At 41.4% G+C, this 17,334-nt stretch overlaps 1 protein-coding gene across 1 annotated transcript in view; it reads right to left on the bottom strand.

Moving 5' to 3' along the window:
* The window catches only part of CSRP2BP (CSRP2 binding protein), a 57,343-nt gene that overhangs the window by 22,006 nt on the left and 18,003 nt on the right, over positions 1-17,334 (bottom strand). Inside the window, exons 3-6 of the mRNA XM_011979492.1 lie at positions 15,065-15,186; positions 6,149-6,330; positions 3,188-3,607; positions 2,482-3,050 (exon numbers count right to left, since the gene is read on the bottom strand). Of these exons, the coding sequence (XP_011834882.1) occupies positions 2,482-3,050; positions 3,188-3,607; positions 6,149-6,330; positions 15,065-15,186 (1,293 nt within the window). The remainder of the gene's footprint in view (positions 1-2,481; positions 3,051-3,187; positions 3,608-6,148; positions 6,331-15,064; positions 15,187-17,334) is intronic.

The raw sequence follows: 17,334 nt of genomic DNA, 5'->3' as shown, positions 1-17,334 counted from the left end.
TTCCGTGCCTTTCTCTTAGCTCCTGGTGCTGCCAGCAATCCTTGGTGGTCTTGGCTAATTATATCTGCAAAGGGCCTATTTCCAGATAAGGTTGCATTCATAGGTACCCCAGGGTTGGGACTTCAACATATCCTTTAGGAGGACACAATTCAGTCCACAACAATGACCCAGAATGACTATTCAGCTTATCTTCTCCAGGAAACTTCATCGAATAGTGGCAATTTCCTTACACAGCTAGATTTGTGCTTGCTACTCGTATTTTTTTAAACTAAAAGTATATCTTTTAGAGACATACACATTTAAAAAGCAAATGAATAATTAACACTATAAGTCAAAGTGGCTTCCTCTCAGGGGAAGAGAAAGTACACAGGAGACTTCTAAGGTGTCTACAACACTCTTTATCCAGAAGATGAATACATGGGCATTTATTTTATTAAAATCTAAACTATCCCATATTTCTATGCCACCTTCTACCTGTATGACACATCTTAAACAATTTAAAAAATTAAGTATAGGCACTAAACAGGCCCACAAGAACAAAGAACAGGTGAATATTGGCCAGGCACAGTGGCTCATGCCTGTAATCCCAGCACTTTGGGAGGCTGAGGCGATCACCTGAGCCCAGGAGTTCAAGACCAGTCTGGGCAAGATGGTAAGACCCTGTCTCTACTAAAAATAAAAATAAAATTAGCTGAGTGTGGTAATGTGTGCCTATAATACCAGCTACTTGGGAAGCTGAGGTGGAAGAACTGCTCGAGCCTGGACTTCGGGGCTGCAATGAGCTGTGGTTGTGCTGCTACATTACAATCTGGGTGACAGAGGGAGACCATGTCTCAAAAAAAAAAAAAGAACAAGTGAATAGATGACTAACAAAAGCATATGAACAAGCAGCAAATGACTTAACAACCAAAGAAAGTCAATACCTAAGCCAGTGGTGAAGCTAAGCAGGGTGATTTACAAAACACAGCCTCAAGGAAGTGCAGTCATCCAAGGCACCAGGCTTAAAGCCTGGGGGTATGACTATGATTAAGAGGTTCTTTAGGAGGTTAAAGCCTCCAATTATACCCCTATAGTAATTATACTGCCCACATCTAGGAAATGATCTTTCCCTCCATAGGCAGAAGACTGGAGAGGCTCAAGAGGGAGATCCTGGACACAGGAAGCCAAGGGTGGGAGCACTGTACCAAATACAGGAAGAGTCAGTTTGATGGGCTCCTGGGCCCTCCCCACTTGGCCAGTTAATACTGTGCTTCCCAGGAAAGATGGGAATTAGGAGAATAAAGAAAAGAGGATCTATCTGGAGTAGGAATCTCGGTAGACTACAGCCCACAGGCTAAATCCAGCCCACTGCCCATTTTAGTAAAGTTTTACTGGAACACAGCCACACTCATTCACTATGGCTCTCCAATCACAACAGCAGAGTTGAGGAGTTGCGAATGAGATTTTGTGGCCGGCAAAGCCTAAAGTAATTACTATCTGGCAGAAATACTTATTTCTTCACAGACAAAGTTTGCCAACTTTTTATCTACAGGGTCCAATATCCAAATAATGGGGAGTTCTAAAATGAGACAGCAGAAAAAATAGAAGATAGGAAATCAAGACTTTTCCATACTCAGGAAAGAAAGTTTCAAATTGAAAGGGCCCACACACCACATGTCCAGCATAAGCCCTACATAAGCCCTACATATGGCACATCACTGAATAATACCAGAACACCAGCAATGAAGAGCAGATCCCACTAGCTTCCAGAGAAGAAGAGAGAAAAACGTGCAAACTCCAAACAGGCAATTCACAGACAAAGAAACAACCAGGAAATTTAGCCTCACCTGTAACCAAAGAAATGTAAATAAAAAACAAGATTTCACTTTACAGCCAGCCAATTAGCAAAACGTAAAGGCTGGTTGGTGTTCAGTGCTAGCAAAGATATAGGGAAATAAGGCCTCTTGTTCCTCCCAGTGCGAGAGTATATGCAGGTAGTTCTAAGTGGAATTAATTGTTCCCAGAAGCATCCACAAAACTTGGGTTCCACTGACCATCCTTTGAGCAGCACTGCTACCACACTGATCCCTTGGCTGCTATTTCTTCATGTTGTCCTACGCAGATGTCTACACACCTTCAGATCCTGTGCAGCACAGCGTCTGAGACACCGTCACGGTCTCAACAAACTTGTCAAAGCTATGACACAAGTCATGTATAGCTATCCTCAGAGAGAGAGACAGACAGATGAACCAAACTTATAGGTTATGTTTGAATGCCCAAAGGAAAAGAAAAACTCAAATGTATTCAAGTGTACTTATAATGAACAATTCTGAAATATAAAGCCCAGCGATTTTTGTATTTTTTTCCCTCGCACTTTACTTTTCTCTTCCCAAATTACTCAGGATTTAAAAGGTCACAGCATAACCGTGTCCAATGCCTGGTGCTCCCTGCCCCACCTCCACTCCTGCCCCCACCAGCTTTACAGCAAGTGCTTGCATTCACCTGGTATCGGTCAAGGATTCTGAAGTCCTGACAGGTAGTTCTGTACGTGGCTTGTCCAGCTGGAAGTCTGGAAACTCCTCCTTCTTTGGCTCCATAAATCCCATCAACCAACAGAAGAGCAGCATTAACAACTTGATCCAAGTCAAAAAGTGGTAATCCCCTATCTCTTTTTGCTTGTCTGACAATCAGTTTGCGCTTCAGTCTCCGAGCTTCCGGAGTCATGGCAACAGCACCGGGACAAGCTTCCAGCCTCTTGAGCAGGAGCTTTTCCTCGTAGATGCTCACGGGAGTATACTTGGGCTCTTTCGGCTTTGTGTCCTTCTCCAGCTGAGGCTTCCTCTTTTCTCTAGCCCTTGTTTGCAAAGACATGTTTGAATCTGTGTCTTCACTGTCAATATCCATCCTGTCAGGTTTTTCCTCCTCACTCTCTACCTCCTGCTTTATCTGTTCAGGGCCTCTGACCTTCTTTCTGCCCCCAACCACTGGCCCAGAAGCTACTGACCCAGCAGGGGGTGGGACATACTCCATCCCTGGGTCTATGACTCCATCGCCTTCCATCTCATCATCATCTGTGCAGAGTACAAAACAGTGTCATCAAGGCATGGGAAGGAAGAAATGCAGAGCACACAGCCCACAGGGTGAAAACTTGTATATTTATACCATGGCCCATACCCAAAATAAAAGACCAAAGCAACTAAAGTCTTACCATGAAACAAGGCTTGTGGGGGCATCACATCTGGAATCAGATCTGCTTCTGAAAGCAAGCTAGGCGTGGCAGAATGAGAGGCAGGTGTCCCGGGAGCAGAGAAATCCAGAGAAGGAGAAGGAGATGGGCTTGTCAGCGGGGTGCGGTCAGAGGAGCTCAAGGAGGAAAAGTCAATCACTTCGCCTTTTTCCAGAATCACATCTGGCCTGCGGCCTCGGCTTATGAATTTTACAGGGGTAGAAGACGTGCTCCTGTCAAGAAAGCCAGCGGCCTCCTTCTGGGCTCTTCTAATGTCTTTTGCTTCCTGAGTTCGAGATCTTTTCTCTTTTAATTCCATGGCAGATTCCACAGGATTCCGACTTGCTCGTTTTCTAAGTCCCTCAACAGTAATGATGGGATCTAAAGTTGGTTTTGAGGCTGCTAGGAAAGAATAAATACAGGCTGAGTATCCTTCATCTGAAATGCTTGGGCACAAGCATGTTTTGGATTTCAGATGTTTTCGGATTTTTGAATATTTGCATTATACTTACAGCCTAAGTATCCCAAACCCAGAAATCCAAAATCTGAAATGCTCCAAATGAGCATTTCCTTTTAACATTATGTCGGTGCTCAAAAAGTTTTAGATTTTGGAGTGTTTTTGATTTTGGATTTTCAGATTTGGATTGCTCAACCCATACCTAAATTTTAAAATAACTACTCAACTTTAGTTTCCTTTGCTAATTTATCATTATGCATAGTATCATGTTCAAGAAAGAGAAATGTTCAATGAATGCCCTAACTAAAAAAGACTTAGATATCTCTTGAGAAAAAAGAAGTTATACTGCAAATTTAAACAAATAAATACTGTCTTTCACCTACTGGAACTGGTAAACATTAAAAGTTTAGCCAGGCATGGTGGTGCATGCCTCTTAATCCCAGCACTTTGGGAGGCTGAGGTGGACAGATCTTGAGCCCAGGAGGTGGTGGCTGCAGTGAGCCAAAAAAAAAGTTTGATAAAGCTCAGTAAATGTATGGGGAAATGGGCATTTTTATGGGCATTTCAATGGGCACTTTTCTTTGCGGGGGGACAGGGTCTTGCTCTGTTGCCCAGGCTGGAATGTAGTGGTGTGATCTCGGCTCACTGCAACCTCTGCCTCCCGGGTTCAAGCAATTCTCCTGCCTCAGCCTCCTGAGAAGCTGGGATTACAGGCATGCACCACCACGCCCGGCTCATTTTTGTATTTCTGTACAGATGGGCTTTCATCATGTTGGCCAGGCTGGTCTTGAACTCCTGACCTCAGATGATCCACCCACCTCGGCCTCCCAAAGTACTGGGATTACAGGCATGAGCCACCACGCCCGGCCTTATTACAGTTTCTTGGAGGGTAATTTGGCAATCCTGATTAAAATTTCGAATGAATATGCCCTTTGATGTAGGAACTCTGTTTCCAGGAATTTATCACATTTTCACATGTACACAAATTTGTAGAATTGTAGCACTGTTTAAAGTAATAATAGGTCAGGCGTGATGGCTCACGCCTGTAATCCCAACATTTTTGGAGGCAGAGGAGAGAGGATCACTTGAGCCCAACAGTTCAAGACCAGCCCAGGAAACATAGTGAGACCCTATCTTATTATTTTTTAAATGTTTTAATTAAAAAATAAATAAATAAAACAACAAAAAGGTGGAAACAACCAAGATGTCCATCAACAGGAGAATGGTTTAACAAATTATCACATAATTATATAATGGATGTAATGAAATAAAATAGGGTAAATCTACATGTACTGTCACGGAAAGATGTCCAAGACACACTGGTAAGTGTGGCAAAAATGGAAAACTCATATAGTATGAGTCCATTTTACTTTTTTTAAAAAGTAAGAAAATGCTTAAATCTGCAGAGATCATTTCTGAAAGAATTCACAAAAGACAACAGTGGTTACTCTGGGAAATGAAATTGCAGGCAATAGGCAGGAGGGGGAACTTTCATACTTTACACCCTTAAGTACTATTTGATTTTCTTCCCAATTATATTAAAGCTCATCAGTCTGGTCCGGTGGCTCACCCTGTAATCCCAGTACTTTGTGAGGCCAAGGCAGGTGGATAGCCTGAGGTCAGGAGTTCGAGACCAACCTGGCCAACATGGCAAAAGATGTCTCTAATAAAAATTTTTAAAAAATTAGCTGGGCATGGTGGCATGTTATTTGGGAAGCTAAGGCACGAAAATCATTTGAACCTAAGAGGGAGAGGTTACAGTGCGCCAAGATTGCACCACTGCACTCCAGCCTGGGCGACAGAATAAGACTCTATCTCAAATAAATAAATAAACAAACAAGCAAACAAATAAATATAAAAATTTAAAAGCTCATTAAAAACTTTTTAGATCATAAAACCAGATCAATATGTGATAGTAAGAAGTTACTCTTAACATCTTTTTAAATATGAAAATGGCATTATGGTCAGGCTGCAAAAAGGAAAGAATCCTGATCTCTTAGAGATAGTCTAAGATATTTAGAAATGAAATATTGATTCCTGGGATTTGTTTCTATATAATCCAATAGTAAGAATGGGGAAGGTTGGGGGAAAGTATTGAGGATTTAGATAAAATGAGACTGTCAGGAGTTAATGTCAAAGTGAGGTGGAAGGTACATGGGAATTCATCATGTTATTTATTAAGGGAATTTTAAAACATCTTTTCACCTTTGTGAGAAGTTTGAAAACAAAAACCAGATGGAAAACATTGAACCTTTCAGATACCCTGGGAAATTTATAGAAATGACAGCTTGATTAGGAAGTGATAAAATGTTTTTATGTGGCATTTATTTCTAGCACACACACAAGTATCATCACAGAAGTATTAAGCAGAGTAGTTCCAGAGAGGCCTGCAAGCCATGCCCAGTGGAAGCAGGAGTGTCTCCTGGACTCACACCCGCTTGGCTCTGGTCTGACTAGCATCTTTTGTACTGTTCTCACAACAGTACCTTTTATTTTCAAAGTAGAGGCAGACAACTTCTCTCCTTCAGGTTTCATCGTTGGGGGCTTGTTATGAACAAGTTTCCACCATCCCGGCTCTCCAAATTCCTGAGCACCTGAACGGAAGTACATGGGACTTCCCACGCTGAGGCAACCTGCCACGGTGCTCCACCAGGTGGACGTCTTTTTCCTAAAGAGTCCAAGAATTTGAAAATGATTGGCACTTCAATTTGCTCATTATACAGAAAAGACAGTCTGTGTATACTGTGACTCCCGGCCTGCAACATGCAATGGCACCTCCAGCTACTGAAGGAGCAGAGCACGAGAGGCAGGAGAGAGGCTCTGGAGTCCACCTGCTTCAAACCCTGGCACTACCAACTTCTAGCACCCTCGGTTTGTTCATCTGTAAAACCAGGATAATAGAACTTACCTCATAGGGTTGCTAGGAGGATTAAACGAAATAATTCAAACAAAGCATGTAAAATACTTCTCATCACAATCACCACGATTATGGAATTCTACAGGCTAATTTTAATTAAGTTGCTTTTTTATGTGAATTAAGCACAGCTCCCAAGAATAAACCATACAAAAAGTGTAACTCCAAGCCTGGGTATTTTGTGATAGAAGTTAATCACTGGCTCCAGTAAACAGCTGATTTTACCCGAGAAGTCGCACACATTTCTCAATCTGATCCCATCTGCCTTGAAGCACTAGACTGGTAACAAAACTATGTGGCATGTTCCACAAGCACCTACTGCACGACAAAATAACCAAAATGTACAAAATGTCAACTATTCGGGGTTCCCTGTTGAAAATTCTTTTAAGGCAACTGTTCTATTTCCACCTTGAAAACATAAATCGAATGCCAAAAATCCTAAAAGACAATCTTTCACAAGAAGACCAGTCTAACAGTTTGAAGATAATGCTGGGAAGGCAAAGGAAAAGCATTCTGAGGAACAGAGATGTATTATTAATAGAAAACACAGAAAATAAATAAGCTAAGATACAGTAGGCATAAGCACTATCTGAGGCCGGGCATGGTAGCTCACGCCTGTAATCCCAGCACTTTGGGAGGCCAAGGCAGGTGGATCACCTGAGGTCAGGAGTTCGAGACCAGCTTGGCTGACGTGGTGAAACCCCGTCTCTAGTAAAAATACAAAATTAGTCAGGTGTTATGGCACATGCCTGTAATTCCAGCTACTTGGGAGGGTGAGGCAGGAGAATCTTTGAACCTGAGAGGTGGAGGTTGCAGTGAGCCAAGACTGTGCCACTGCACTCTAGCCTGGGCAACAAGAACAAAACTTGGTCTCAAAAAAAGCACTGTCTGAGATGGAGAGAATGAAACCCCCAACCTTTTGGTCCCAAAGTACCTATCCTACATTCTTATCTTTTTCTAATCTTTCCAAACCCTAATACAAAATGTAACATAAACACATACAATAGAATATTATTCAGTCTTAAAAATAAAGGAAATCCTGTCATATGCTGCAATGTGGATAACCCTTGAGGACATTATGCTAAGTGAAATAAGCCAGTCCCAAAAAGACAAATACTGTATGGTTCTGCATATATGAAGTATTTAGAGTAGTCAAAATCATAGAAACAGAAAGTAGAAAGGTGACTGCCTAGAGCTGTAGGGAGGGGAGAATGGAGAGTTATTTAATAGGCATAGAGTTTCAGATCTGCAAGCTGAGAAGAGTTCTGGCCATCTGTGAATCTATATTCAAATATGTGAATATACTTAACACTACTGAACTTAGAACTGGTTAAGATGGTAAATTTTCACTGTTTTCATTGCAATAAATAAAAGTTTGGCAAACATAGTAAGACCTCATTTCTACAAAAAAAAATCAAAAATTAGCTGGGTGTGATGGCATGTGCCTGTGGTCCCAGCTACTTGGGAGGCTGAGGTGGGAGGATCACTTGTGCCTGGGGGGTCAAGGCTGCAGTGAGCCATGATTGTGCCACAGCACTCCAGCCTGGGTGACAGGATGAAACCCTATCTCAAACAAAAACAATAAAAAGATTGACAGACTCAAAAGATTTTAAAAACCAATGTGTTATTTAGTGTGTGGAAAATGGGTGCGTACTTGTACACTGACAGTGGGACTATAAACAGGCATATACTTTCTGGAGGTTACTTTCATAATGTACAGCAAAATTGTGTGTATCCTCTGACCTCACAAATCTACTTCTAATCATAAAAACACAAAGGATATATATACAAGAATATTCCCCACAAGGCTAACTTAAACACACAAAAACTGGAAACACTATAAATCTTTATAAAGTTATTGTCCAGTGTTACAGATTTAATTGTGTTCTCCCAAAAGATGTTGAAGTCCCAGTACTTGTGAATGTGACCTTACGTGCAAACAGTGATCAGGAGGTCATGAAGTTGAACACTAATCCAATATGACTGGTGACCTTATACAAAGGGGAAACTTGGACAGAGAGACAGATGTGTAGAGAGGGAAGATGCATGAAGACACAGGGAGAATGTCATCTACAAGCCAAGGAAGGCCTGTGGCACAGAAGCTAGGGAGAGGCATAGAACATTCCCTCCCTCACAGCCTTCAAAAGGAACCAACCCTATCAACACCTGGATTTCAGATTTCCAGCCTCTAGAACTGGAATACATTTCTGTTGTTTAAGCCATCCAGTTTGTGTTACAGCATCATTAGCAAACTAATAGAGCCAGCTAAATCACAGCACAGACACATAACAAAATATTTGTATAAAATGGAATAAATTTATTGCCAGGACATATATAAACACAGTATTTATGAATGGCCTAAATAGTTTTCCCCCGAAATTATTATTGTGGTAAAATATACATAACATTTACTATCTTAATTTTTAAGAGTAGAGTTCAGTGGTATTAAGTACATTTATATGGCACAATCACCACCACCATCCACCTTCAGAACGCTTTTCAAAGGGCAAAACTGAAACTCTACAACCGTTAAACAACTCCCAATTCCACCCTCCCCACCCAGTGCTGACAACCACCGTTCTACTTTCTGTATCTGAGATTTTCACTACCCTAAGTATCTCAGATAAGTGAAATCACACAGTATGTTTTCTTGTGATTGGTTTGTTTCACACAGCATAATGTCCTCAGGGTTCATCTACATTGCAGCATGTGCCAGAATGTCCTTCCTTTTTAAGACTGAATGATATCTACTGTGTCTATATGCCACATTTGACTTATCCATTCATCTACTGATGGACACTTGGGTTGGTTCCACATCTCAGTTATTGTGAATAATGCTGCTAAAAACATGGAGATATAAGTATCTCTGAGACCCTGCTTTCAATCCTTTTGAGTATATACCCAGAAGTGAAATTGCCAGATCATATGATCATTATATTTTTAACTATTTGAGGAAATACCACACCGTTTTCCACAATGATTGTACAATTTTATATTCCCACTAACACTGCAAAAGAGTTCCCATTTCTCCACATTCTCGCCCACGGTTGTTATTTTCTGGGTTTTTTTTTTGTTTGTTTTTTTTTTTGATAATTGTCATCCTAAGAGGCGTGAGGTGGTATCGTGTTAATAGATTTGATTTGTGTTTCCCTAATGATTAATGATGTTGAGCAGCTTTTGATGTGTTCATTGGCCATTTTTATATCTTTGAAGGAATGTCTATTAAATTCCTTTACCCATTTTTGCAATGGGGGGAGCTATAACAATGGCTGCCATCTCTTTGCCCCTCTATGATTAGAAGCAGCAATCAGTGATCAGAGCACAAATACCCAATATTTGGAAAACAGGCTTATTTTTGCCCACCCTGGATGCTACAAGCTGTGTGTAAGCCACTACAGGAACACACACACAGTTTTCTCCCTAGTGGCTAGAGAAGGCGGATGGGTAGTTGCTACTGCATTAAGAACTAAAATTGACCGGTATTAACCACAATCTACTGTCTATGCCTTCCCTTGGAAACTGCAAGCCTTTATTAGACTCCAGAGTTCCAAAATAGTTCCATCAGTCTGACTCTGCCAGTGCAACTGCTGTCTAGGCAGAAAGGCAGATGCTTCATATCTGCCACCTTCCCAGAATCCTCCTCATAAAGTTGATTGAAGAATAGATACTACAAATGCGTTCTATCATATTTCATCAATTCTAAGATCCATTAACTTTAAGATACACCATTTTATGTACAAATAAGAGCTAACTACCAATTAAATTATGACATATCAGTAACCTTAAGATGTATCTAGCTGTCAGAGATGTCAAAATTTGCAAAATTATGTATCTTAAAATCAGTAAAATATGGTACTAGAAGAAAATATTCAAGCTATTCTTCACTAATCAAAACTATACTTTCTCGAAGAATTCAAGGCTAGGACTAAAAGCAGATTAAATGAACAAATATTAGGCAATTATTTAGTAATAATTAAGTTTTCATATACTTTCTAACTTGTTTCTACAATGGTACAGAAAATTATTTAGGTTAGCACTAAAAAAAAACACCTTTCTACATTTAAACGTTAATAACATATTAAAGACATAAAAGAAAAACCTGTAAACATCTGAAAGAAAATTTAGAACTTCATTACACTGAATACTATTCTCCTAGATCTTGTGACAAATAAGAAATGGTTATAATTTTTAAGAATTTAAAGTATGTCCTGGCCAGGTACAGTGGTTCATGCCTGTAATCTCAGCACTTTGGGTGGCAGGCGGGGGGATCACCTAAAGTGAGGAGTTCAAGACCAGGCTGACCAATATGGTGAAACCCTGTCCCTACTAAAAATACAAAAATTAGTTGGGCATGGTCGGGTGTGCCTGTAGTACCGTCTCCGCAGGCTGAGATGGGAGAATTGCTTGAACCTGGGAGGTGGAGGCTGCAGTGAGCTGAGATCGCGCCACTGCACTCCAGCCTGGATGACAGAGCAGGACTCCGTCTCAAAAAAATAAGTAAGTAAGTAAATACACAAATAAATAAAATATGTCCTATGGATAGCAGAATGAAAATCTTTAGTAGCTATGAAAAAAAGTGTACCTTAAACATAAATGCTCTTTATAAACAGCTTCTCTGGGGTATGGTAATCTTGTTAACATACACAGAGATATCTGAGCAAGTGGTAACTACCCAGGGGTAGTGGCTTCAGGGGATTTTCCAATCACTGATGTTTCAAGTGGAGTTCCCAAAGTGAAGAGCAGCACTGTAGCATGAAACCGGGTGGCAAGAATCATAGAGTGGTTTCTAATTCTCTTTTGCTTCTTCTGGTTAGATCAAGAGACGTTTACTGCTTTAAATGCTCATTAACACTTGTAGCCTCCCTTTTTGACTGGAAAAGAAAGCCATGGCTTGCCATTATGCGTCATGGGATCCAGCTACAATTTAACAGCAGTTTTATTTTTTATTGTTACATTCTATTTATGATAATTTATATAGGTTTCCCACTTACCATGATAAGTTTCTTTTAAAATTAATGTATTTTTTTAAGTGACTTGATTTAAATAGGAAGATCAAATTAATAAATCCGGTGATATACCAATATGGCCAACACACTAGATAACAGTTACACTACACAGAAATTGGAGAGTAATTAATGCCTTTCACTGGCATGTTAAAAAGAAATAAGGCCGGGCGCGGTGGCTCAAGCCTGTAATCCCAGCACTTTGGGAGGCCAAGACGGGCGGATCACGAGGTCAGGAGATCGAGACCATCCTGGCTAACACAGTGAAACCCTGTCTCTACTAAAAAAAATACAAAAAACTAGCCGGGCGAAGTGGCGGGTGCCTGTAGTCCCAGCTACTTGGGAGGCTGAGGCAGGAGAATGGCGTGAACCCGAGAGGAGGAGCTTGCAGTGAGCTGAGATCCGGCCACTGCACTCCAGCCTGGGTGACAGAGCAAGACTCCGTCTCAAAAAAAAAAAAAAAAAAAAGAAATAAGGCTCAGCTGATTCCTCTCAAAACATGCTCTAGAAATGAACAAATGAAGCAACTAAACAACTTCTGTTAAACTCCAGCAATATCCTTAAAAACAGGCAATCTAAATCCAATTTCTTCCAGGAGATAACCCACTAAATAGAACAGCACTCGAAGATCATGAAAACATTCCAAGATCCAATTCTATCAGTTTTTTCCCTTTCTTATCCCTTATAAATGGGGTGCATTAAGTTCCATAAATAGTGCTATATCATTAAACTAAAACAACAGATTTCCTTATGAGAAAGAACCAGTTATAGTGTCGATCCTTTTCTTAGCACCACTATATAGCTCAAGAACCAAAATAACCCCTTTTGTAAAAATGTAGGGAGTCTATTCCATTTTCTCACAGCAGCCTGCAGAAGGTCACCCTCCTTCTGACCGCCCTCCCGCATCTCAGTAACACAAGCAAAGCTGTGATTCCTCAGCGTTGGAAGAAACAGAGGCTGCAGTGAGCCCCAAGTGAGGAAAAGCATGAACTCCCTGCCCTGACCTGAAGCGGTCAGAGACTTTGTCATGTCTAAACTAATCTCATTATGTAAGATTCATGAATCTCACACAGGACTTCAGACAACAACTAACAATCAGAATCTCAAACAAAAATTCACCAATGTGGTAGCAAACTCACAAGTACCCAAGAGCAATAAAAGTCTTGTCAGGTCCACGTGGACCTTTAGTGAAAATACATGGTCGCAAGGTCTGTGCATCAGCATCCCCGAGTCTAATGAACCAAAAGCAGCCACTGAGGTGAGCACACAGCAGCAAACTCAAAGTGCAATGGTAAACACAGTGACTAATGAACAAGCCATACACAGATGTGCCCAGACTTTGCTAAGCACTATGAAAAATAGTCAAACATATAAAAAAGTGTCTACTGAGTTAACAAAACAAATATTAGTAACACAAAACTCTATTAACGACCAGGCGTGATGGCTCACGCCTGTAGTCCCAACACTTTAGGAGGCTGAGGCGGCAGATCACGAGGTCAGGAGATCGAGAGCATCCTGGCTAACATGGTGAAATCCTGTCTCTACAAAAAATACAAAAAATTAGCCGGGCATAGTGGTGGGCGCCTGTAGTCCCAGCTACTCGGGAGGCTGAGGCAGCAGAATGGCGTGAACCCGGGAGGCAGAGATTGCAGTGAGCCAAGATTGCGCCACTGCACTCCAGCCAGGGCGACAGAGGGAGATTCCATCTCAAAAAAAGGGCAACCTAAATACATACAGTCAGTAATTGCCTTATTTTTCCTCTCTTGTCTTCCTAGAAGGCACTGCTGTGTTTTGGGTTTTTTTGTTTGCTTGTTTGTTTGAGACGGAGTCTCGTGCAGTCACCTAGGCTGGAGTAAAGTGGCACCATCTCAGCTCACTGCAACCTCCGCCTCCCAGGTTCAAGCGATTCTCCTGCCTCAGCCTCCCGAGTAGCTGGGATTACGGGCCCGCCAGCATGCCCAGCTAATTTTTGTATTTTTAGTAGAGATGGGGTTTCACCATGTTGGCCAGGCTGGTCTCAAACTCCTGACCTCAGGTGATCCGTCCACCTCGGCCTCCCAAAATGCTGGGATTACAGGCATGAACTACCGGGCCTGGCCTGGTTGGTGTTTTTTAAGAGATGGGAGTCTCACTATACTGTCCAGGCTGGCCTCAAACTCCTGGGCTCAAGTGATCCACCAACCTTGGTCTCCTGAGTAGCTGGGACAACAGGCATGCCCCACCAACACAGCTTAAAAGAATGTAATAACCCTATCTCCTCAAGTGAAATATTGACTTATCCAACTCTTGAGTCTCATGTAATACAATTCTTATTTTCTAACATTCTAAGAATTTCTTCAAAAAATGTCATGTTCAGTTGAAATAAACACTTTCTTTTTTTTTTCTTTTTTTTTTTTTAGATGGAGTCTCACTCTGTTGCCCAGGCTGGAGTGCAATGGAACGATCTTGGCTCACTGCAACCTCCACCTCCTGGGTTCAAGCGATTCTCCTGCCTCAGCCTCCTGAGTAGCTGGAATTATAGTTGCCTGCCACCACGCCCAGCTAATTTTTGTATTTTAGTAGAGATGAGGTTTCACCATGTTGGCCAGGCTGGTCTTGAACTCCTGACTAGAGGTGATCCATCTGCCTCGGCCTCCCATAGTGCTGGGATTACAAGCGTGAGCCACCATGCCTGGCCAAGTTTTCTTTTTTGTTTTTTCAATCTTAAAAAAGTAAAAACATTCTTTGGAATTCAAAAATTCTTTGTAATTGCCACAAGTAAACACCTAACAAGGTCAGGAACAGTGGCTCATACCCATAATCCTAGCACTCTGGAAGGCTGAGGCAGGAAAGCTGTTTGAGCCCAGGAGTTCGAGACCAGCCTGAGACAACATGAGACCCCCGTCTCTACAAAAAAATTAAAAAATAAGGCCGGGAGCAGTGGCTCATGCCTGTAATCCCAGCACTTTGGGAGGCCGAGGCAGACGGATCACCTGTAGTCAGGAGTTCAAGAACAGCCTGGCCAACATGGTGAAACCCCGTCTCTACTAAAAATACAAAAATTAGCCAGGCATGGTGGCAGGTGTCTGTAATCCCGCTACTCAGGAGGCTAAGGCAGAAGAATTGCTTGAACCCGGGAGGTGGAGGTTGCAGGGAGCCAAGATCACGCCACTGCACTCCAGCCTGGGGGATAGAGCAAGACGCTCCTCAAAAAATAAATAAATAAATAAATAAATAAATAAATAAATAAGCCAGGCATGTTGGTGCACACCTGTAATCCCAGCTTCTCAGGAGGCTGACGCAGGAGGATTACTTGAGCCCAGGAGGTTGAGGATGCAGTGAGCTATGATCGCGCCACTGTACTCCAGCCTGGGTGACAGAGGGAGATTCTGTCTCAAAAAAATTAAAATAAATCTCTAACAAGGCTACGTTAGGCAGTCTCAAATCTTGTATACTTCATTCTTTACATATTCCTTCAAGTATAAGATTTTTTAAAAACACATTACCTGTTCCCTAGTAAAAAAGTCCAATGTTTCTCAATAAAAGCGCAGATATCTTCTTTCCACCTGAAATAACCTTGACGTCCACTTCCTTCTAGAGACAAGTTGTACATTGCCAACATGACGACCTGAAACACAATTGAAACAAGAGGTGGGAGAACAGCACGGTTAGGGATGTTAATCTTGAGGAGGGAAAAGTTTCTTCTGTTTTATATTCTGAGTAGGAATGGCGGGGAACAAAGGGAACAAAGGAAGGACAGTATCTTAGAATATTCCCAGGGTAGAATTTACTTCCTTTTTCACTTTCGTTAGATATCACTAATCCACTTAATTATGTGCAGAACTAAGCATCTAATCCTTAGGTGCCACACATGCAGGGCTGTGTGGCTGAACTGATGGCTACAATAGAGCTGCCCCTGAATCAGCTGATAAACAGGCATTGTCCCAAGGATCTGCACCCTACACAGTGCAGTCCTAAATCAAAGGCTATCTTCTGACAGCAGGAGGCCTTCAGGTGCCTACTCCAGCCAGCATTTTCTGACCAATGGCACTACCTTTTATCAACTATCTTGAAAATCACCCTTGTATACACTTTTCTAAGCTCTTAGTGGGCAAAAACGAGATTCTCAGAATCTCAGAACTAAAAATAATGCTACATGCCATCTACTCGGTGACTCAGCCATTTTTACCTGTCAAACCCCTCCTTCAAATGAAATCAGCATTAGAGGAGAAACAGACAACTGAAAGGCCCGGCCACTCAGCCCATTCTCGAAGGGCTCCAAGACACCCCCACAGCTCAGGATGCAAACTCTTAATCTAATTTACTCTACTCTTATTTTACAGATGAGGAATTCATGGCCCCAAATGGGGAAGTATTTTCCAGAAATATAAATAACATATGCTCATTGTAAAATACTTCAGTAATATAGAAAAGAGCAAAGGAGGAAGTAAAAATCACTTGAAATCCACCATCAAGAAATAATCCCATCCTTTCAGACATTTTTCTTTGAATCTATACTCATATACTCATATAGATTTTTTTTCTGTTTGTTTGTTTGGTCTTTTTGAGACGGAGTCCCACTGTGATGCCTAGGCTGGAATGTGATGGTGCGATCTCGGCTCACTGCAACCTCCGATTCCTGGGTTCAAGCAATTTTCCTGCCTCAGCCTCCCGAGCACTGGAATCTCAGATTTGCACCACCATTCCTGGCTAATTTTTGTATTTTCAGTAGAGACAGGGTTTTGAACTCCTGACCTCAAATGATCCGCCCGCCTCAGTCTCTCAAAGTGCTGGAATTACAGATGTGAGCCACTGCATCCAGCCTAATCCTTATTTCTATAAAGAGCATCCTGTATCTGTAAGGAGTGTAGTAAATTGCAGTTAACGCCCCCAACATCTGTATTCACAGCATTAAATCCCCAACAGTCTTACGGAAAGACCTGTATCTACACCACTCAAAGGGGCCCAGTAATTCTGACTCTTCACTAACCAAGTGTCAAATTCTCCCATTCTTAAACTGGCAATACTTGCAGACAGTCTAAAAACAACTAACCCCATGAACAGATTTTTTTAAATGTCTTCCAGTTATACCCGCATCTGGTCTACACCAGCCAACAAACATCTTCCTTTAAGCAATCAATATTCATGAGAAGTTAGTGTTTAATGGGCATGGACTTTCATTTTGTAAAGATAAAAAAATTCTGGAGGTGGATGGTGGTGGTGATTACACAGCAATGTGAATGTACTTAATTCCACTGAACTGTACATTAAAAAATGGTAAGCTATATGTTATGCATATTTCACCACAAGTTTAAAAAATAATTATTGCTCAATAAATAATTTAAGAAAATCATAGAACAAGCTTTGCCCACTCTCAGAAGAGTATCTCAGAAACATGTATTTGCTGATAATCTCAGTGATAAAGTATCTGTTATTTTATTTCTATGACTTTTCTGTATAATTGAGACATTTTACGACTTTAAAAAGTTAAAGTTTGCATATTTACTTGAAAATAACTTTTTCTATTATCACTTAATCTTTACTGGGAAAACTATAAACTAATATATAAAGGACCTGTTTTTCCTCGTCTCCTGGAATTTATGATCTAAAAGAATGAATCCCAGGCCAGGCATGGTGGCTCACACCTGTAATCCCAGCACTTTGGGAGGCTGAGGTGGGTGAATCACCTGAGGTCAGGAGTTCAAGACCAGCCTGGCCAACATGGTGAAACCCTGTCTGTACTAAAAATACAAAAATTAGCTAGGCATGGTGGCGC

The sequence above is a fragment of the Mandrillus leucophaeus genome, unplaced genomic scaffold (genome assembly GCF_000951045.1).
Source record: "Mandrillus leucophaeus isolate KB7577 unplaced genomic scaffold, Mleu.le_1.0 Scaffold202, whole genome shotgun sequence".
Lineage (NCBI taxonomy): Eukaryota > Metazoa > Chordata > Mammalia > Primates > Cercopithecidae > Mandrillus > Mandrillus leucophaeus.
Note: the sequence above shows the minus strand (reverse complement) of the source record. Positions and strands in the feature narration are given on the sequence as shown.